Source organism: Aquila chrysaetos, chromosome 6 (assembly GCF_900496995.4).
Source record: "Aquila chrysaetos chrysaetos chromosome 6, bAquChr1.4, whole genome shotgun sequence".
NCBI classification, from domain to species: Eukaryota; Metazoa; Chordata; class Aves; order Accipitriformes; family Accipitridae; genus Aquila; species Aquila chrysaetos.
Genome location: NC_044009.1, coordinates 28793038 through 28815410, shown reverse-complemented (window position 1 = coordinate 28815410; position 22373 = coordinate 28793038). Strand labels below are relative to the sequence as shown.

The window sequence follows — 22373 nt, the reverse complement described above, 5'->3', positions numbered from 1 at the left end:
GGGCGCGGGGCGCTGCGGGCAGGGGCCTTTGCATGCCCACATCCTGCTCGGCGAGGGCATGGGCGGTGGGGTGACTGCTGAGAGGTCGGCGTTACGATAAAAGCAGGGAGGGCTAATGCCTTGGACGCTATCAAGGCGCTCGGTAGGTCTTCAAAGTCAGCGATGGAGCCTGTCATCTTCTGGCGGTGTGGTCCTCGGGGCAGGATGCTGGTCGTCATGTCTGTCAAGTAGCACCGAGAGCGGCGGTGGTTTACACATGCGATTCAATTTCCCCAAGCCTTTTATCGCAACAATTACCAGAGGGAAACCAATTGTTACCGGCTTACTTCATTCCACATCTTATCCATCTCCAGATCGTCAGCCCCGAGTATGAGAACTTGCATAAAAGCCTAGAGAATTAACTGGCCGGAGCTTCAAAGTCAACTTTCACATCTGCATTTTAAAATAGGAAATGTGAAAATCCTAATTCCCTCTTCAAAATCTCAGGGCTAGAATTACTCGGTAGCAGAAACATTCATCTTGCCCCTAGATCACAGGGAGTTGTATCTCACTCATCAACTACTCACTATCCCACAGCCTCACCGTTCCCAGCCCCAACCTCCCGGACACGGTTGCCCGAAGCACACGCCCGGCCCGGCCCGCCGCTCCCGGCCCGTTTGCCAGGGGCTAATGCTCCGCCTGCCCGTCCGCCCGCCCGCCCGCGGTGCTGCCACGCCACCTGCCTCGCCACGGCTCCTCTCCTCCCGCACCCGCGGGACAGTACCCTGTCCCCAAACCGTGGGCTTCTCTTGCTCACGAGGCGGGCCAAGAGAGCCAAAGCGATCGCAGACACGTGGGGAGGGACATGACGCTCCCCATGCCGGCACAGGGGCTGGAGCCCACCCGTGGGCCCCCCTGTCCGGGACGGCACCTCCGCCGTACCCAGCACCCGCTGCCAGGCCCTGGGCAAATGCATTTGACTCTGCAACGTGGTTCCTGTCGTCCCGGCCTCTTTTCCGCACATTTGGTTGGACTTTCCCATCGCACCCTTCCCCTCACGTCCCCATCTGTAGCCTTTTCTCTCACCTTCCCAGGGGACGGGCACCCTGGCTTCTTGCAGCTGCCTGCCGCTGAAGCCGGAGGCCAGCGAGGACAGGGGGTCTGGGGAGGGCGGGGGGGGGCTCCGAAGGCTGCTGCTGAGCCTGGTCCAGCGCCTGCCGTGCCCAGGCCTGTGTGCCTGAGCAGGGGTACAGCCCCGTGGAGCTCTTCCTCTGCCTGCCCGGGGCTGGCCAGGGAGAAAGCCTTTCCCCAGCTTAGGCCGCTAATAAAGCGCAAAGGGGATGCCGTATGATTGAAGCATTGACACAGAGCAAGGAAAATAGCGGAATGCAGAATAACCCCGCGTCGAAAGAAGGAGCAGGAAAGGTGATGAGGACGCCACTTGCTCTCTGGAGAAAACCAAATTGATCAGCTGTGATCTGAGCCACCTCGAGAGTATGGCGAGAACTAAGCTGCCCCTTCTTGGCAACTTCAAACTTGCATGGCCAGATTTGGTAGGAAACGGTCAAGTAAGAGCAGACCGGGAGGAACCTAACTCTGGCGTTAGACAGGCACCACCCAGCTGGTGCCAGCACCCAGCAAGGAGCTGAAGCTGGCTCGCTTTTCAGAGCTGAGCCCCTGCGCAGAGGCGCCCCCGCCCCCGCGGGCCCTCTGTCCCCTCTGTCCGCGGCCCGGCCCCGACGGGGCGGACGCGGCTCCCCACCCTCTGGGGAAGGGACAAGCCCCTCCCGGGAGGCACCAGGAGCTGCTGGCCGGCCCGACTTCCTCGTCCGAGCCATGATAGATTGGGAGCTGATGCCCTGGTTCCTTTATGCTGGGTGACTGCCAGGGACATTTGACTTCCTGTGCTCGGGCTCCTTGAAATTCTCATTTGCTAACTCACACCCTGCTTCCTTCACACCAGGGCTGTTTTATTGTTTTATAACACTCCGTAAACTTCCAGTCCTCAAAGATCTCATTGTGGCAGGCTTCACACTTTCTCCCTTTCCAAAGCCCGGTGCCCTCGCTGTTTCCAGCAGTTTGGTCGCTTGCAAAGGTCCGCCGGGTGCCTGGTGAGCCCGCACCCCTGGCACGGCTCGCCCGAGCAACAGCTCAGGAGGTGAACGAGTCCAAACCATTTTCCAGGAGCGCCTGACCAAAATGCCATAAACATCGCGGGAAGGGAGAGAGGGACCCCCCTCTCCCCGCAGTACCTCTGGGTTTTTTTTTTTCCTGACGACGGGCTTCCCTGTCACCTAAGAGATGCAAAGAAAGGTTTGAACGGGTACCCACGGCAAAACGCAGCCGGCTCCCTCCTCGAGAGCAGTTTGGGAGCGCCAGCTCCCCTCTTAGCAGCTTTCCCTACAGCACGTTCCTCAAAAAGGCCGGCGTAACGCCGCGGAGCTGACCTTCCGTCCATCCCCGCTATTCCGACCCAGTCCCGTTTTACAGGACAGATTCAGCGAACCTTTATTTAGCGAATAAAAGTTTAAAGCTGAAGGTTATTTATGGTTCCGCAGAGATAGGTCCTGAGTGGCTATTTAGAAGCACGTGATTCCAATAAACTTTGTTTTATGGCTTGAGAGTTGACAAGCCAAAATATAATTCCCACCATAAATTAGTTTAAGAGCATACAAGTGCAGATGCTTTCGTTCCTGGAAGCAGTAATCGGGAAAGTGTTAGCAGGGAACCGTCTGCGGGAATGCGGCCGTGCAGGCACCTCTGCTCCCGGGTCCCCCCGGCCGGGGGGGGAGCGCGCAGTAAGTCCGCTACCAGCCTCCCCGCTGCCACCGCCGCGCTCGGGCTCTCTTTGTGCCCCCAGAAACTCTGTGGGAGTGGGGTACCAGCGCTGCTCCGCCCGGGGGTGCGGAACAGCTTTGCTGGGGAAAATGGACAGGTACAGCTCAGGTGGCTAGGGCAGCGACAGGATGAGCGGGCTGCTCCCCGCCTGAGGTTTCTGAATTTAAGGGGACATCTTATTTGAAGCTAACCTTTTTTATTAAAAAAAAAGCAAGGAAAGGGACGGTGAAGGGATGTTTAGTGCCGAAACGCTGATGCTCTTCCACTGTCCTCGCAAGCTCAGAATGCTATCCAGAGTGGGCAGAACTAAAAAAAGATTTTTTTTTTAACAAAAGCAGTCTTGGGAAGCTCTATCTAGTGAACTATTGATACCGAGGCAATTGCTCTGTGTGTAATACAACAACTCTCCAAGATACCGTAGGAAGGCAACAGAGGAGGTGAAAAATCGCTTACAGAAAAGAACCCCCAATATTATTTACTTTTAAATATACGATGCGTTTCAGGAGCATTAGAGTGAGAGCGTGTTTTTGTTTTCCTTAATGTGACTTTTGAATGTATTTTTTAGAAGATTTGAAGGAAAGTTCAAGTCAAATCTATCCTTCTATAATGCAAACAAAGACGCACGTCTCGTGGTTACTGTTAGGTTAATTAGGTGATCTTAAAGGGCACCCATCTTAGAGCAATCCGAGATTTATTCTTAGGAAATTGTAGTTCTTTCTGTGCTCAGCATGGGTACGATGCTGCATAGCATGTTGTGACATTTTATGGGTGATGGTTTAGCAAAGGTGATCTGAATATTTCATTTGTAAGTGACTGGATTGCCAGAGAACAAAAAAAAGGCCTTTGTTATTCTTTTTTTCCATCAGTGAAAAAGGGAGGTCTGAGTTTTCATCCCTTTAGAAATTATCCGGTATAAAATCTAGACTATGAATATTAAAAGTGAAAGATCACACCCCAGGCACAGGGAAAGCATGTGTTCATAAAAAACTGCCTGAATGCAATGTGGTCCTCATTCGGAAGGGGCTTCCACCCCACCACTCTGCTGCTCGCAGGATTTGCCACCAGCTCCTCTCTGCCTTCATCTATCAAACGCGGTCTGTAACTGTTCTCCAGAAATATCACCCGTATGTGGAATACAACAGTAACAAACGTTTTTATTGCAACAGGTTCGGCAGCATGGAAGGACATCCACGGTAAGTAACCTCTTATTTCTTGTAGAGTTTGCGATGCTTGAAAATCCTGTTTCTTCCCTTCAGACTGGAAGAATTAAAACTGATGTATCCCTGCTGAATATTGCTACCAAAAAAAAAAAAAAAAAAAAGGAAAAAAAGACCATGTCAGCACGTGAAGGATTGTGGAGTCTTGTGGAGTCGGTTTGTGGTACTATGTCCTAATCCTGGCTAGCGTTAAAAGTAGGGGTGCAGCCTCCTGAGGGTTTATTCTAGGGCCGTACAGGTGTCCTCCTGCTCTTGAGCACTCTGAGGCAATTAGCAGCGTTTCCATTTTAACTCGGCGGGACTGTACAGCGCCTCCCCGTCCAGATCCCGGACGGATCGCGTTGTGTCCCAGCGCCTCACAACCTTGGCTACTCCCCCTCTTTCCTCCAGACGGGATGCAAAGCAGAGCTGTGTCTGCGAGCTGGCATTAACCTCGTTTGGCACAGCCCGGTGCACGGGTGAAAGAGGCGGCGGGCTCTGGAGGCTGTCAGGGCTGGCCGGCCGAGCCAGCCCCCGCCAGCCGGGTCGTGCGGGGCGGTAGCGCTGATCCTCTCTGCGCAAGGGACGTTCAAACGGGGATTTAAATGCTGTGGAGGCACGGAAGGGAGTGGGTATCTGAGCTTGCGAGGGCCACCTTTTACTGGAGGGGTTTTCGCATCCCCGATGGTCCCGCGTGAGCTGCGCTGGGGGGACCGAGGGGAGGGCAGCAGTTCAGGGTGTAGCAGGAGATGCTGTTGAACCTTTCTAGCTGCAGTGAGGAGCTAAGTGCATTAGTCCTGATGTTCCGGACTGAGACCGGCTTGTCTCTCAAAGGGGAAAAGAAAGCGTGTGAGGTTCGGAGATTCATTAGGTATCCGTTGCCCTCCCCGTTTCTGCAAGCCCCGCTCTGGCCGGGAGCACGCACAGGAGCGGACCTGTGTTTGTTTGCGTTTCTCCCTGTTTCCTCTCCCCGCTTGCTGATAAATAATCGCTTTCACGGCTTGTGCCAGGCTTCTCGTTCTCGTTTTGCCTTACGTTGCCCTATTGGTTTTCGAGCCCTTTAAATACGAACTGAAGAATCGCCTCCAGCGTTGCAGTTTTAATTGTGTTCCATAGGTAACTTTCCTCCCCCCGTAGCTCAGCCCTGCGCTATGTAGATGCCCTTGGCATTTTATTCCAGGGCCGGCCCTAAATGTATGGATTACTTGTTTTCTGCCAACGTACATTTAGCATACTGATTATGAACCAGAACACAAAAAGCCTGATAGATCAAAAGCATTTTGTATGGGCAGTTGAACAGGAGGTGAATATATAACGCTTTTGTTCATCAATAACTCTTTGGCTTTGACCCGTCTGAGCAAGTCGTGCAATAAGGTGAAACGCAGGTCACAGCGTCTAACAAATATGAAAATGTGTAGTATTAAGCAGAACCGGGAGCTGCTGCTTCCCCAGCCCAGTCGCTTCTCCCCGGGCAGCCCTCGGAGGGCTTGTCCGCTCCCGGGGGCTGCCCCAAACGCAAGCTCCGTTTTGGGGGCTGGGGGGTGGAGGGGTGTTGTCCTGCCAGTTCAGCCGGGTGGTTAATACCCGCCCCCCCCCCCCCCCGGTGGGGAGGTATCCCCCCTCCCCTCAGAGAAAGGAGGAGAAAGCGGGGCGAGCCGCTTAAAATAGTTGGGTGGAGATTTAAATAATCCGGGGGGGGGGAAGAGATTAGGGACACAAAGTCGTTTCGAGCTGCACTTGCTGTGAAGAAGACACCACGGCAGTGCTAAGAAAGCAGATGTTTAAAAATAGCATCCCCCAGATCAGGCAGCTGGGAGTTGGAGGCAGGCAAACAAACCGGTACACATTGCTCGGATAAACGCAACACCCCCAAATCTGCCCTCCGCAGTGGTTGGATGTATCACACCCGCACCATTATTTGTCCTTATGGTGCCTGTTTTAAATAGTGGAAGGAGAAGAGGTTGACCGCAGGACAGCAGTGAGGAGCTGGGTCAGACACAATTCATGAACTTTTGTACTCCTGTGTGCCGCTGTCGACAAAGTAAAAGTAATGAAACTTTGTGATATGTTTGTAAATGATTTCGGCTGACCTCTCGCCCTGCCCTTCACCATAAACGCTACGGCGGGGAGAACCTGGGAGGGTGCGAGGCTGCGGCTCGCAGGCAGCTCGCGGGGATAATAGCTAGACCAGCATAATGGGATGAAGGTAAATTTGGAAACTCTCTTCTTCCCGAGAGCAACTAACCCCAGCCTTTAATCTCCTCTTTTTCACCAATCGCTGTTTCTGTTGTCGGCTGTTTTACTTCTGTTTCGATTTTTTTTAAAATTCTTTTTTGTCGGGGGGGGGGGGGGGGGGATTTCTAATTATGGAGAATCTCTTCAGATTCGTGTTAGCCCAAATAGATAAAGGCTCTTTTCTAAATTATTTTAACCATTATTATTCTAAATAGCGCAATTTGACCGGTAACGTCCGTTTTCCGTAGCGAGGACGTAAACGGCAGAGCATTTAAAATGAGCAGCAGGTCTTCCAGAGAATTTGGTAGGCGAAATTCATCGCTATAAATTGGTGGAGAGTCGTATAGCTCTATTGCAGCAATAATAACAAGCGTGAATCTTTTCTGAAATCCCACCTTCCTGCAAATCCGTATTTCAGAACTGAGTCCCAGCAGAATAGTTTGCATTCCTCAGAAGACAGTAAGGACTAAGAGAATGGCAAAGACCTGCTATATTGTAGATGAAAACAGAATGTTATTACGTTGTCTATATATACCCTGTAGAACCGAATTTGTGTGATATTCATATAGTCACAGATTCGATTCTAGGGGAATATATGGTCGATGCAAAAACTTCACCTTTCTGCAAATGGTTAGAAGTTTAAATACTGGCGGAATCAAAAGGCATGTGCGTGCTGAACACTCAGAAATTATAAAAGTTTTGCTGCCTCGCTCCTATTTGCTAGGTTTTAGGACGTCTCTTAAAATCTCAGTTGTCGTTCAGTCGTAACTCTCACTGACAGACTGTGAATTTAAACAGTTAATCTCAGCAGAAGTTACAAATTTTCTGGAAAAAAAAATTATCCACCAATCAGTGAATGAATCTTTAAAAAGATACTCAGAAATTAGCTAGATATGTCAGACGTTAGCAAAATTTTCCTGTCGAGGGTCCAGATCGCATCAAAATATTTACGACAGCAGCAAAAGCAGCATTCGCCTCACTGGAATGTCTTTACTTGTGCTCCAGGAATGATATTGATGAATGAAGACCGAATTTATCTCATTAAACCCGTGATATTTTTAACCGAATTAAACGCCGTCTCCAGTTCAAGTGATTGAACTTTAGTGGTTAAAAGTGAACGGTTTCTTGCCATCCGTACGATTTTACATACATACGTGTATGGATCCATGGATGTGCGTGTGCGTTTGCGCCTGTGCACGCATACGTACGCTCACATATATATCGAGGCTCGAAAGTGAAAGAGAAGTTACTGATTGCCTAATTTTATTCAGCAGAACTAAATTCTGGTAACTTTTGGATGACCCCTGCGAGACAAAGACAGGACAGATCTATTGTACATGATATTGCCCTCTTCTTTGACGGCTTTTCTGTTCCCGCTTCCTTATCGGTTTCCTGCCTTTGCAGCCCACTTCAGCTCCTCGCTCGGTGTATTTCTTTGGCTATTTTATTTAAAGCGAGGTAACAAACCCCGGTGGCGGTTGCGGCTGGTGAACCGGACGGCGGGGCACCGTCGTCACCCCGCGGGGCTGGGGGAAGCCAGCTCAGGCAGACAAAAGGCTGGCCCTACCTGCGGGCCGGGGAGGCGGCCACAGCCCGGGGAGTCCCCCTACACCTCCGGTACCTGCTTTGGGGGGTGCGACCCGCCGGAGAGGGGGGTCACTCGGTTACAGGGATATTATCGAGTGAAATCGGTGGAAACGCTGAGCTGCGGAGAAATCCGGTGATCGGCTCCCGCCTCCCCATTGGCCGGGCCGGTCACATGCCCGCCTAACTTTATTCAGTTGACAGCAAGTAGGAGGGCTCTATGGCAGGGGAAAAAAAGACAACACGAGAAAAATTAGTATTTTCTACCTTCAGAAATTAATGGCCATGAGTTCGTATATGGTGAACTCTAAGTATGTGGACCCCAAATTTCCTCCTTGCGAGGAATATTTGCAGAACAGCTACCTAGGCGAGCAGGGGGCCGAGTACTACAGTGCCTCGCAGGGCTCTGATTTCCAGCACCAGGGACTCTACCCACGGTCAAACTACAGCGAGCAGCCCTTTAGCTGTAGCAATGCCCAAGGCTCTGCCGTGCAGCCGCGGGGTCACGGACAGGAGCAATCCGGCCCAGCGAGCCACTTCCCCGGCCAAGCAGAGCATTGTCCACCGCCTCCAATGTCCAACTCGCGAGCCTGCAGCCAGCAGCCGGCCCTCAAACCCCCAAACGGGTCAGCAGTTAAGCAGCCAGCAGTAGTTTATCCCTGGATGAAGAAAGTCCATGTTAACTCGGGTAAGGATCCTCTTCTTACTTTGCTCTTCTACCCTGCTCCCGGTCGCCCTCAGCGGCGCTCGCTCGAGTCCCTGCCAGGCTCGTGGACGAGCTTTTTAAGCCGAGGTAGCCAATTACACTCGTCATAAATTTTTATTGCTGAGGAAATAGGCCGTTGGCCGTGCGGGGCTTTGCCGTGCAGGAGAAAGCTCCATTTTAGGAGCCTGCTAGAGGCTCCCAGCCTACCTAGCTGCGTGTGCCTGTACCAGTGCCTGCCTTAAATGAGGGGGAGAGCAGCCCGTCCATTGTAAGCAACTGGGACGAATCCAGCCCGGCCACATGCTCGCAGCTCCTAAGGTTTTCTTTTGTAAAGTCGAACCGGCAAGTCGAGATTAGCTTTGTAAAGTTCTCCGTGTTTTTTTCCCAGTGAATCCCAATTACAACGGAGGGGAACCTAAACGCTCCCGCACAGCTTACACCAGACAGCAAGTCCTAGAACTGGAAAAAGAATTTCATTTTAACAGGTACCTGACCAGGCGCCGCCGTATCGAGATAGCCCACACTTTGTGTCTCTCTGAGCGCCAGATCAAGATCTGGTTTCAGAACAGAAGAATGAAGTGGAAAAAAGATCACAAACTGCCCAACACGAAGGGCAGGTCTTCTTCCTCTGGTTCAAACCCCCATTTACAGACTGGTTCCAAGGACCATCAGACTGACTTGACAACTTTGTAGAAGAGGTGAAATTTTCCATTTCATCCTTCGCTTCTGACCAGTACTGTACATAACTGACACTGCCCAAGCAGAACCTGCATGTAGCAGCTAAGGACTCGAGAAACTGTCATCTTTCTTTAAGGTACTGTTGTACAAAGGAGACAAAATGACGCTACTTTGGACTTTATTTTATTTGCCTCTGCTAGCACAACCTAAAAAAAAAAAAAAAAAAAAAAAAGGAAAAAAGGGGGGAAAGAAAGAAAGAAAGAAAAAAAACAAACCCAAAACATCATGCAGGCAGTGGGAATTGGGAAAATATTAAACGAGACCTTCTGTCCATAAAAAGTAATAAATCATTGAAAATGAAACTGTCCTGTGTTTCAGTTTTGAATTCGAAAGTGAAGGTTTGATGCTTTATTCTGGGATTTTTACTTTTAACTGTCTTTTTATCCCATGCAGTTTCGGGAAGATGCATTCGGGCAAGTTGAGGGCAGGAAATTTATAGCATAGTCTTTTCTTTGAACATAAAGACTAGTAATTGTGAACTTTTTGTGCTGCTTTACCTTGTGTAATGAAAATACTTGCTCATTTCCATAACGTCTCAGAAGGTGTGCATAGGAATTAAGTGAAAACGGGTTATTTTATGTACTGATAGTGTTAGCGTATTTATTTATTTGTTACGTAGAAGAGTGAAGATAAAAAGAACAATAGTCAAACCAAAAACGGGGAAGGGGAGCTGAAATACAGTACTTCTCCTTCCCAGTCTCATGAACACATGTATAATGTTTACTTGTCGTGAACGTACACAACTTTCTTGTCCCTTTTTTTGAATTTCCTTCTTTGTGAACAGGAAAAGCGCCCCTGCTCCTTACCATGTGCCATCCAGGGCTAACAGGCTTGAAATCTGTTTCCAAAGTCTGCTCTGCTTAGCGCTGTGCTTTAAATCATCGATACCTCGTTTAAAAATGGAGGAAAAAAAAAAGGGGGTGGGGGGGGAAGACCACAGAAAAACCAACCCCCACAACAAAAAACTAAAAAGAAAACCCCAGAGCGAAAAAAATTAATGCGAATTCTGATATAACCTAAGCCATTCAAAGCTGAAAGCTAAATGCATTCTTTCAATCAGATTTTAGATTTCTTTTCTGCCCAAGAGAGAGATAGGCTATGTGGGTTGCTGCTCTGTTTTGGTTTGGGGTTATTTTGGTCGGTTGGGCTTTTTTTTCTTTTTTTTTCTTTCTTTTTTTTTTTTTTTTTTTTTTTGTGAAGAACAGTGATTGTTTTTAAGCAAACCACGAGACATGACTGCAATGGTTGGAAATCTCAGCAAGTTGCTTTCGGGGAAAGGGGAAAAGCTCGGATGGGAGCAGAGCTGGTCTAATACCCACGGATTTGTCCCTGGCTGCTGGCTGCTTCGTGCCAAAGTTTTAGTGCGCTGTAACTACCAAACCCAGCCAAACCAGCTCCCTCAGCCACTTACACCTCCGCTCAGGAGATTTTAAGGCTCAGCCCTTATCTGCTGTACCCTCAGGGCAGCCTGGGAGAGGGACCATATCATGGAAATCGTAACGAGGTGATGCCTTTATTAAAGAGAAAAGGGGCAAAGAAGGAAACCCAGAGCAAACGCTGAAGGGAGGTGGAAAGAGCAGGGGGTGAGTTAACGTGCCCATCTCCAGGCTGGGTGCTTCCCACCGAGGACTCACTGCTTTCTGGGCTCGCTCGGGAAGACGCTGGCTAAAATGGGCTTGAATGAATTCGAAAATAAAAGGCGAGCTTTTCAACAGGAGTGTATTCGGCAGCATTAACTGTGGCCAGCGGTTAATTTCTGCCCTTTTCTCATCCCTAGAAGTCCGCAAAGTGTCTTTAAGACTTGGTCTTTTGTTTTAGAGCCTGGAGAAAACTCTTTGTTCTTCCTTAGGGTTAGCCCAGTTCTCAGACTTGCACATGGCAATACTTGAATATCTCCACGTCGTGATATTAAAGATGGATATTCCCGCATTATTCGCATCATTGTTTCTATGACAAAAAGCACCGAGTTCATACATAGTAAAGACGTCTTTTTTCTGACGCCTTCACGTTGAGAAGCTGAAAAGGTATTTTACTGAAGTTCGGCTAAATTGCAGGAACAGGTTCACCCAGAGGACAAATTTTCTATTCGATTAGTTGTATTTCAGCCGGGAAGAGTGACCTCTAAACCCTTAACCTTTTGGACCCAAACTACCCTTCCCTTTCTCTGGCATGGAGAGCAGCTAGCAGCAGCAGCGCTTGAGGAGGGAATTCCTGAGACAAGTTTTCAAGTTTTGTTACACCCGGTTCCTGTGGTAGCGGCCTTTCGTCTCCAGAGTTGTCCAAAGCCCTCCCTTTGCTCTTCATACCAATCTAGGGAAAGAAAAAAAAAAAAAAAAGGGGGGGGGGGGGAGAAGGAGGAAAAAAAAAAAAAAGGAAAACCTCACTGGCTGCTCTTCTTGAAAATCCCCCTCCCGGACCCCCGCTGTTTACTTAAAGTCTGTGATAAGCTAGCTGGGAGCAGGGCAAACGTGTTATTCGAGAGAGAGCTACCAACTTTGGCATCTGTGGCACATTTCTGGAAAATAATGGCCTTGGATAAGCAAATCCTTGCTTTGTGCTTCTTATCGACCGAGATGGCTCCCGAAGTTAAAGGACCAAATTCTGCTCCCAGATTTCCTTCCCCCGCCCACTGAAGTCAAACAGGGATGTAGCTGCGAGCAGAATTTGTCTCATTGTCTTTTGAAATGTTAATATCTCCAGGACGAGTGTTGGGTTCAGCAGGCGCAGCTCTTACAACCCTGTTTGCAAGTCCCCTTTGAGCGAGGCTGGGGCACTGTAAGTTTACATAGTTTTAATTGCGCTGTAAGCTCGAAAAATACGTGAACTGAAGGCAAAGTACCAAAAGAAATAGTTTCCAGCTGCCAATGTTCTGAAGGGTCAGGGATGTCTGTAATAATGACCAGGAGCACCCACTTGTCGTTGTCTCCCGTGCAAAACGAACCTGTGGTTTATTTTTGTTGTTTTTTAGCCCTTCTCCGGAGTTATTTTGTGTAGGAAGGGAAGCTGGTTGTTTTTGTTTATCATGGGTGAAACGTTGTGCATGGGAGCCTTTGTTAAACGGTCGCATTGTCCAGCAATACACTCGTCTCTGTTCAAGTGTGATGCTTTTTATAGACTTTGCCAATGTTTTGCTGCCATTGATTAAAGCGTTATTTATACTAATTGTGGCCTGTAGTTTTGATGTAAGCCCTCCATATGCATTTGAAATAATAAAAGGTGTAGAGAAATAGATTCTGGTTTGTACCTTGAACAAACAGTCCTTACAAGGTGGGTCTCTCTTCTGTGAAAATGCTGGTCCCTCCCATCATTACAGTGTTAAAAGATGAGTGACTCTGCATAGCATCCTTCCAAATGTCCCTTTGAACAGGTTTGCTGATTGCCCCAGCCATAATGGTGTGACTCTAGGCCAAGCTGGAGTCTATATTTACATTCGGGCTGCAGTTAAAAGTGCCTGTCATCCATTTGCTACTGCTTTGCATTTAACAAGCCCTCCTAGAATGCCTCCCGGATTTATCCATGTGTGGTAGGAGGCAAGGAGCCACACCTGAAGTCACCTCGATCCCCACACAGATGTGTGCCTTTTAGGTGAGTCCTGGAGGGGATCAATTCAAAACAGAAATGGGAATTTGAAATTGAAATGCGGTGCGTGGCTTTCTCTGGGCAGTACGCTTCACTTTTCCAGCCGATACAAACGAGAGATCACAAGAAAAGACAAACTTGGGAGAGTTTAAACTTTCCCGTGCACCTAAGGCAAACATCATTTTTTTCTCCCCTGCGTAAGCACCTCAGACAATAACACATACCCCTGGCCGGGAGAAGTCGATTGCACTGGTTTTGCCAGAAGTATTTGTCACTGAGGACTTGTCCTCTCCTGGAGCGCGGTCAAGGCACGAGTCCAGAAAGCCAGTCTCTGGCTCAGGCCGGGGAAGGAGCGCGGTGCGCAGACCAAGGCGTGTGCCCTCACTGCCTGGAGTGCGCGGAGGGGAGGGTGCGTGTGCGTTTCTAAGCACGCACTCGCTGAGTTTAAATGTCGAGGCACATTTTGTGATTATACTTTCTCTCTCTCCTGTTTAATGGCTCCTCCTGTTACTCCCGATACATCAATACAGTTCTGTATATTATATCACCACTAGTCGTTAAGGTAAGAATGAAGAGGAAAGGCAGAGTCAATAGCAAAGCCCACTCACTGTACAGTACAGTAAATAGGGACCTCTCGGTGCAGAGCCACACTGCTTCCAACGGCCATGTTGGTTAGCCCTTTCCCCTGATTTTTTTCCTCCTTTTTTTCCTTTTTTTTTTCCTTCCCCCCCAAGCCTAGAGACCAAAATAATCTTGCTAGGAACAGTCATAACAGGCAGAATTTCAAAGTGCAAGGAAGATGATAAGAATAGATTTCTACAAGTCCTGACCACGTGATTTGCGAAATAATTAATTCAGCACGTCCCTTAAGAAACACGGAGTCGTCATTAATCTGCCAAGCAAAGGACTCTATCAGACTTGAAAACTGAAGAGATCCCAAGAATATAATATACAAAGGGTGCAGTCCCTCTCTCTGCACACCTAGCTCTTTGGTAGCTGCCGAAAAAGAGACGCCGGTACGTAAATATTTTTTACTTTTATTCCTTCTTATTTAAGCCTTAATGAACTCAGCTGTCAAACGCTTGACAAATAGGGCACGCTGCTTCCTGGTTTCCAGCTCGGCAGCGGCCGGGAACCGGACCGGGCGCAAGCGGTGACCTTTGCTTCCCAGGGAGCGGGGGGAAGAGGGCGAGCGCGGAGCGGCGCGGAGCCGCGCGGAGCGGCGCGGAGGAGGCAGCCCGACCGCCTCCCGGGGCGGCGGCGCTGGCCGCGGCCGCCTGCGCGGGGAGGCGCGGAGCGGCGCGGAAGGAACAATGCAGCTGTCAGGGCAGCCGCTGCCCGCTCCCACCGGCGGGGAAAGGCCCCCAGCTCCTTCGCAAGCGGGGTCGTAAATTTTGCCGTGCGTCTTGACAGGGGGGCTGCAGCGGGGCGGGAGCCGGCGCCGAGCGCGCCTTCCCCCCGCCGCCCGCACAAAGGCCGGCCGGCCGGCCCCGGCCCCGGCCCCGGCCCCCGACCCCGCTCCCCCGGCCACCCTGCCCGCTCCTGCCCGGCCGGCTCTGCCCACTCCTGCCCAGCCGGCTCCTGCCCGGCCCGCTCCTGCCCGGCCGGCTCCTGCCCGGCCCGCTCCTGCCCGGCCCGCCGTCCGTCTCCGCCCGAGCTGCGGAGGAGCCCGGCGCAGCCGGCCCCCGAAGGGGGCACGCCGCCTTTCAAGTCCCCGAGTGGTAGCCCGGACGAGGGGGGGAATGGGGTTTGTGTCTTTACACAAAGCCACTCTCCGCAAATTCCGTCGAATATGGGCGACGAGGCTGAGATTTCGCTGTGAAATCCCAGGGTCAGCTGGAAATACTTTCTGCAAACAGGATATTCTTTATTATCCCTTGCTGGAGTAATTTCTAAAAAACCCTAGATTGTAGCTTTTTATTACTTCCGTTTCGGTGGCAGGACAGAGACAAAGTTTCCTATGTTATGAATTATACATTCAAACAATAACACATTAATTCAATTATTCAAAGATGACAAATGTTTATGTGCTTTGGTAGTGACTAAGGAACAGATTTGCTACTTCACGAGAACTCCTACATTTTTATCAATGAAGTTTTATATTATCCTGTTGGTCCGGGAAAGAAACCAAACTCCACCAAGACACGCAGTAAAATGGACCCGAACATAAATCGCAGCCCTTTCATAAGAGCGTTTATTCCCGCATATAGCCCGGGCTATTTTATCAGTTTGACAATTGCCGGAGTTGTTGTTATAAATCATCATAAGTAATTCCTGAAAGGGTGCGAGGCTGCTGGGGGGCGGGCGGAGACTGTAAATCTTTCTGTTTTATTGCTCTATGAACATATGCTCCGATTGAAGAAGTCTTAGATCCTTTACTGGAGACAAATTCGCGCAAAGCTGGAGTCCCACCAGCCAAAGGATTAACATTTCCTTAATACTTTTTCAGTCCCCTCTACGATGTCTTAATTCTGGTGGTGGTGGCGAAGGTGCTCCTTTCTTTCAGCCGTCCTCCATTTTCACGTTAAATTTCGCTTCCCCCCCCCCCCCTAGATTTTAAAAAGACACCCGAGGGCTGTGGGGCTTTTTCCAGGGGGTTCCGAACTGCCCTCCAAAAAAGCATTTTCTTCTGAATCCTTTTCGTGCTCTTTGCTCGACCGGTGCCCAGCTTTTCCCTCGCACTTTTGTGTAGGAAGCGAAAGACCTCTCCGTCATCCAAAATGTCTAAACAGCGGCCAGAATTATGTTCGGCTTTGTGTGTATGTACACAAGTATGCAGAACACGCTGTGCGTGTAGGGGTTGCTGTATGTACACACAGACACGCGAGCGCGGGGGGCTCTGCAAAACTACCCAGACGCCGAAATATATGGCTGACGGAAAAGGATATAAAGAACCATTACCTCTTACTTGAGGCGAGATTTAAGTGCATCATTTCGAAGAAATATAGGATTATAAATCCGAAGCCGTACACAATAATTTACATTGAACTTATGTTTCCATCACTGGACTCCAATCTTTTTATAACTGGTTTGCAAAGTCAGGAAAAGCAATGTAATTTAGATAAATGTTACAATGCACTTACGGTTAGTATTGTAAGGTAATACGTTACTGTCACATCCCCATGCTTTGGATGGTAATGAAATCATAGCAGATGTTAGATTAGGTGTGGTGTATTTATAGCTACAGATATGTTAGAAAAATCAAACAGAGGAGCTAGTATAATATTTTTTTTTTCCTGCCGAACTGGAATTGTTGGGGAGCTTTGTGGGCACCCATGACGGATATACATCGGGTTTGCTCTATGTCTCTTCATACACACGGAGAGGGGAGGCAGGGCAGTCGCACACACGCACAAATGTCATGAGCTTTTTTTCTCCCAACGCTTCTTTAGCCTCCAGACAGGGGTAGTCCCCGCTGCCCCGCAGCTTCCCGGTCCGGAGAAGGAGAAAACAAAAATCCGCGCACGCCAGCGAGCCCCGGCGCCTTTCCGCCAGAGCAGCGCTGCTGCGGAGCTGCCCCCCGGCGCGGGGTCTCGGCTGCAGCCGGCCCCAAATACCTCTTCTTTCTGCGCCGGGAATTCCTGCGCCCTTGGGATCACCCCGCCCGCGGAATTCACCTTCCCCCGGCTCCGCCGGCCCCGCGGGGCGCGTAAGTGCGGGGGCCGCTGCCGGCCGCCGCGGCGCGGAGCTCCGCGGGAGGAGAGCCGGCTCGGCAGCGCGGCCGGGCGGGCCGGTGCGCGGAGCGCGGAGCGCGGGGGGCGGCCCGCCCCGTGGGTCCCGGCGCGGCGGCCCCGCTGCGCGGGGGCGCGGGCGGCCGCGGGGAGCGCGCCAGCCTCGGCCCCGGCGAGCTGCCTCTGCGATCACGTGGGCGAATATGCCTGTATTTTAAGGCAGTGCCTATATTTCTGATTATAAAGGGGTTTCTCCCGCTCGCCCCCCAAATTCATCAATGGCCGCACGATTTAAAACCAAAACAAAACACGAGCCGGCCAATTGCTGCCTGTGGTTCCAGGAGGCTGATGGCTAAAGGGTTGTGTGTTGATTTTTTTCTTTTTTTTTTCCTTTTTTTTTTTTTTTGAAAGCCCAACAAATTCCGATTTCCACTCTCTCTCTTTTATTGGTAGTTGAGCCTGAGCCTGTTTTCGTTCTATCGGGAATTCTGGTGTATGGAAATGTCTGTAAAACCGCAAGATCAGGTTTAGGGGAGTATTGTCTGCAGACAAAGGGTGAAGGATATATTCTAAGAACTGCAAGCACAGATCCTGAAAAGTGAGGAGCCCAGGTTTATGATAAATTGATACACAGGTAAGCAACTGCATGACAAAATGGGACCTTTAACCACAGGGGCTGCATTATCGCCTTTACTCAGAGACTGTCTGGAATTTGTTTGCAATCTCTGCCCATAACGGCTGCAAATGCAAGGAGGTCTCCACCTCCTTGAGCGTTTTAAGGTCTATCTTCTTTCTATTGTGCTCTTTAAACAAAAAGTGGACTCCTTCCCAAAGGCTAGGGGAAGACGTTTATCCCTACCCTTTTCCCAATTTGCGGTGGTTTCAGGAAGGAAATTACAAATAAGCAAAGAAACGAGGGAGAGAGAACTTTGCTAGATGCTCCCATTGCCAAAGTAAGATTGAGCATCACGTTAATGCGTTGCCGTGGATAGCCGGGCAGGGGGTAGCCGCGTTGATTTGTAAAGGGCGATTTAAAATAGGCTCATCGGTAATGTAGCCCCTACGTAGGGTCTCTTAAATATTCTTGCCAAGCGCCTTCCCGAACCTTTTCCCCTCGCCGTGCATTCGTGTTCCTCAGTGGCTGTTGTTTTCCTCCCCCAGTTGTTTTAGTGTTGCTGTTACCGGTACGCTCATGCCTTCGAGTTACACAGGCTGTTTGCAGCACGGCTTGATGTTTATCTACCGAGAAGTTTCTTGCCCTGCATTTGTGCGGTTTGATCAATAAGGCGCTGGGAAGGTGCCTGGGGGGGACCGGTGCCTCTCTGGGCGGACTGGGGGGGCTGGAAGCGGCCACACAGCCTCCCCGCACACGTTTGCAGCGCAGCTCCCTTTTGGGCTGTTGCAACCAGCCCGGCTCTCCCAGGAGCGCCCGTTTCCACCGACTTGCGGCCTGCCTGGAACCCGGGTGAACTCTCGGTTACGTTTGCTGGAGCCCCCGCATAAAGCCCGGCTTTGCGCTGGAGAGCCGGAGTGGGTGTAAGGCTGCGCCGGACCCTGCCCGCCCCAAGTCACCCGGGCGAGTCCCCCGCGGGGGCCGACGTGCCCCGCGGGAAAGGGGACAGGAGGCCGAGGTTAAGGGGAGAAAGTTGGACTGGTTATTTTTTCTTTCTGTTGCGTGTTGCTCTGCTCGATCAGAAGTTAAAGGCAGTGAACATTTTTCTTAGCTGTATGCCTCCAAGCTGCTGGCCTGCCAAGTCAGTCAGCTGAATCCAATTACTGCAAGCAGCATTTCATTTGGCTCGATGGAAGCACTCACTTATAACTTCACCTAAAATTTCAATAATACCTATATTGGGCCCACGCCTGAATAATTCTAAAGATTTCCCTGGGTTTAGCTCTGGCAGCTTCTCCGAGGTCGGGTCTGCAGGAGCGGCGCTGGGAGCAGAGCACAACCCCGGTGCGGCCGGGCTCCCCTCTCCGCAGAACAAACTTTGGGGGCTAGTCCTGTGGCCGTGGCAATCTTGGTATTTGGCCAGGCTCTCGCCAAGTAAAGCATGTCTAGAGCAAGAAGGCCGTCGCTTGTGAGGCTGAGGAGCTGCTTCAGAAAGGGGTGAGAAGTCGATAATTAATTAGGCACAAAATGAAAACTTACCGTGTTAATCAACAGCGGCTAACAATGACTCGGTTTGCAATATTATGATCTCTCCGCTCAGGGGCTAAGGTGCAACCCAACTTACGCTGCCTTCGTACTCCCTGTAAAGTGCTATTTCTAATGAACTCTCTTTAAAAAAAAAATAAAGCGCTTAAAGTTGACGTACACCCACGTGAATATATTATATAAGACGCTACCGGGACAGGCCCGGGCCGAGAACCTGAGCGAGCATCATGTGTAATCATGAAGCTCCACTTCCCTAACTCCAGTTTGGCAGCATAAATTAAGGTGATTTGGAGGAGGAATGTTGCATCCTACTGGGTTTGTGTAGGGAGAGAGAAGACTTGGTGGAAAGTTGTAAGGTCTGTTGTGTTGTGAGCTATTGGAGGCGCTTCCGTTGGTTGTTCATTAAGTGGTGAGTTATTGCTGTACGAGCCAAAGGTCATTTCAAAGGCTTATGGTGGCTAGATATCGTCTTTATAATGACCTGGGCTTCTTTGTGGGGGATTTTCTGGCACTCTTAAGTTCTTAAAGTCCTGAGTCGACACGTTACACAGCTAGATGCAAAATGCTCATTTCGAGCCGCAAATATTTGCGGCGCGTTGTCAGCGCTGGGGTTTCTTCGCTCATCTTTCTCTCTGTCTTAGCCGGGGGCTGGGGGGAGGAAAGGAGAGACCCGCGCTAGCTGCCTTTCCGCGGAGCGCTCCGCGGGCCGCGGGTGCGGGGGTTGTGTCCGACGGGGGTGACGGCAGCTCCCCTCGAATGGCTCTCCCGTCCCCCCCGCCCCGTGCGCTGCCTCTCCTCTCCCCTCCGTGCCCCTGCCCGGGCTGGGCCCTCGGAGAGGCAGGGGCGGCTCCGCGGCCGCGGCCGGTGCGCGGGGCCCGGCGGAGCGGCTGCCGCAGGCCGCCCTGCCCGGGTCCGACCCGCAGCCGGGGTATTTTGCTCGTTTGTTTGCTCCCCGCCTCTCTCAAAGCGCTATTAATAAATGAAGAGAAACATCTGCCCTTTGTCTGGTAAAAGATCTGACGCGGACGGAGAGACACGGTGAGGGGCTGCGGACGAGGTGCATTTATTAACAAAGTCCTGAGGAAGAAAGTCCAAAACAAAGCAGTTTCCGCTGAGAGTTCTCACTTCTGTTGCAGGTCCGTGCCCAGGGATTATCCAAAGGAACCTGAAGATCCTACCCACACAGTTAAAGTCAAAAATCAAGAAAAAACATAAGTGTGGTGAGTTCTCTGAATTTCCTTTCCCATCCACCTCTCGCTTCCCCCGGCGCGACAGGCCCTCCTTCGCAGGGAGCGAAGCCCGGCCCGGCCGCCGGCCCGCCGAGCAGGGAGCGGGGAGCGCGGCTCGGCTCCGCCCGGCGCCCCCAGACGCTCGGGCCCTGCCGCGGCCCTCACCGCCGAACCGGCAAGAGCCCGCGGAAAGTCCCGCTGACGGCTGCCCGTGGTCAGAGGGAGCCGAGCCGGGCTGGGGAGCAGCCAAGCCCTGGACCCAGCTGGGGGCAGCGGGTGGCTCAGCGGGGCGGGGGTGGGCTCCGGTTTAAGAGGGACCCCACGTCGGCCCCCGCTCCGTGCAGGAGCCAGCCCCCCCCCCCCGCCGCTCCTCTGTCCGCGGGGCCCCTCCGCCATCCCCGGTGCTGTCAGCCCCCCCTCAAAGGCGACACCCCCCCGCCCGGCTCAGGCACAGCCCCAGCGGTGGGTGCCCGGCGGCCCGCCCGGGGCAGAGGGTCCCCATCGCCCGGCTCCCCCGCCGGCGGCCTGGCGCGGCGGCCGGCTCCAGTGGCAGCTCCAGCGCTTTCCTTATATACGGGGCTGCCCCGGGCCGGCGGCCGGGAAACGTGCCGAGCAGGGAATTCTTTTGCCGGGGTCCCTCCTACGCGCCGGCTGCTTTGCACTTCTGAAAGTGCCGGGGCTTGGGAAGAGTTTTCCTTTTCATTCCTGGCCGGAGCGTTTACTGCCACGGCGCTAGCAGTCATAAATTTTGTTACAAACCGCAATGACAGGTGCATTGATATGCGCCCTGAGAGCTCCGGCTGCTTTAATAACCGCTCCGCTGGCCGCTCTCACCGCCTCTTATTTATTCGGTATCATATTAGATATTGATCCTAAGCAGAATTAAGTGTAGTGGAAGTTTTAGTAGAGAACTGCTTAATATGAAAGTGGCGGGAGGAAAGCGACTGGCAGTGCAGGGCCGGTGCCGGCGTGGGCCAGCCGCGCTCCGCGCACACGCGCGGGCGGACGTGTGGGCTCCCGGCTGCTCCCCAGATACGGCCGTGAGAGGGTCGGTAACCTCGAAAAGCGCTAGAACGAGTGGCGGGACAAAAAGCCCCATTATGGTGTGCAGCGCCTAACAGTTCAGATGAGGTTAACCTTTCTGGAGAGGAGGAAGGGAAATCTGAAACACAGACATGGATACTTTGCGGTTTCCTACCCTCCGTGCCTCCAAGCCCACCTCCCACGGCTCGGTCTCGCCATTTGGATGTCACTTTTTTTTTTTTTTTCCCCCCGGAGGCTGTTTCTGGCCAAACCACCAAGTGTTGAGCCCCTGCTTTGGTGTTACCTATAAAAACATCACCCCGGGCCTTGCACTCGTGGAAAATCAAACCCTGGAAAGCTCTCCCTCTCCCTCTTTCTCTGCCTCTCTCTCTTTTTAAGATCTAAAGATGAGCCACCAAACAGTTGAGCATTGTCCATGTGATTTATGGCCCATAGCCTTCTTTTTAGGTTCAAGCAGAGTTCACAAGCAGTTGGTATTTCAGAAAAGAAATAAGGCTTTTAACAGCTTAACAGCAATATTCTTTCTTAAGATTCTGCGTATTCTTTTGGGAACTATATTTTACAAGGCACATAAAAGCCTACGCTCAAGGCGGTGTTGTGCTAACAAAAGTCCTCAGTCCAGACCGCTCCCGAAAATGTAGATGATAGAAGTGGAAAAATGAGCGACAGAGTTATTTTGCACAAAAATACTTTCAAGACTCGTCAAGATTATCACAGCGTATTAAAACTCATCTGAATCGCCACCGTCCATTTCCACTGGCATTTTTAAACTAAAATTTTCCAGGAGAGGAAAATAGCTCTTTTCCCATTTCCATCAGCTTCGCAGATCATCCCAAGCTTTTGTTCAGGGAAGAAAAGGACCCCGGCGGTTTGTGACAGGGGATAAACCGCCGAGAGCGGCCGGGGATGGCAGCTCGCTGAGGTTATTCTGAGTTATACAGACGTGCGTCCCGGTGAATTTTAGAGAACAAATCAGCGGTACTTGGTGGTACCACTTGCTGCAGGAGAAAGAGCAGTACTCCGGTAGTATTGCTTAAGTATAGGCTGGAGAATGGTAATAATCGGACACTGTTCAAAAATTTCTGGCTACTCTTCTCTGGTATGTTAATAGGCTTAAACCCTGAAGAAATACAATGAACTCTTAAGATACGTTGAGTTACAGACTTACATTGTCAGGTGAAGTATGTGCTAACTTAGAAAATTACTAAAAATGTAGGAGAAACCCCCTATCCGACAAGAAAAATAAGAACAGGGAATATTAACAAGCCGCAACAAAATTGCAGAACACTTTCTATCTTGCAACAAGCGCAGAGAAATTCCGGGAGCAAGAAGGGGAAAGGGAACAGCACCCTGCCCCACGGCGTCTGCCCTAAGGGCACTCCGGGCCGCCCGTGCGTTTTCGGTCTGAGCAGCCTG

General features: G+C 51.1%; 2 protein-coding genes across 8 annotated transcripts in view; both read left to right on the top strand.

The window, feature by feature from the left end:
• Positions 1–22373, top strand: part of HOXD3 (homeobox D3) — a 31323-nt gene that overhangs the window by 4003 nt on the left and 4947 nt on the right. The window contains exons 1-2 of one of the 6 annotated variants that reach the window (XM_030019131.2): positions 3774–4010; positions 19821–19904. The gene's annotated coding sequence lies outside the window, so the exon portion shown is untranslated. Of the gene's footprint in view, positions 1–3773; positions 4011–13732; positions 13872–18887; positions 19094–19820; positions 19905–22373 lie in introns of those variants that run through there. The other 5 variants (XM_030019127.1, XM_030019126.1, XM_030019128.1 and 2 more) reach the window with 5 other exon arrangements.
• Positions 2618–10759, top strand: HOXD4 (homeobox D4). 2 transcript variants are annotated; one of them, XM_041124591.1, is made up of 3 exons: positions 2618–2777; positions 3984–4010; positions 8927–10759. In XM_041124591.1, exons 1-3 carry the CDS (start codon positions 2720–2722, stop codon positions 9229–9231), a joined length of 390 nt encoding a protein of 129 aa, XP_040980525.1. In that variant the 5' UTR covers positions 2618–2719; the 3' UTR covers positions 9232–10759. The 2 variants fall into 2 exon arrangements, with proteins under 2 accessions (XP_040980525.1, XP_029874993.1); XM_030019133.2 differs by lacking the exons at positions 2618–2777; positions 3984–4010 and adding an exon at positions 6906–8520.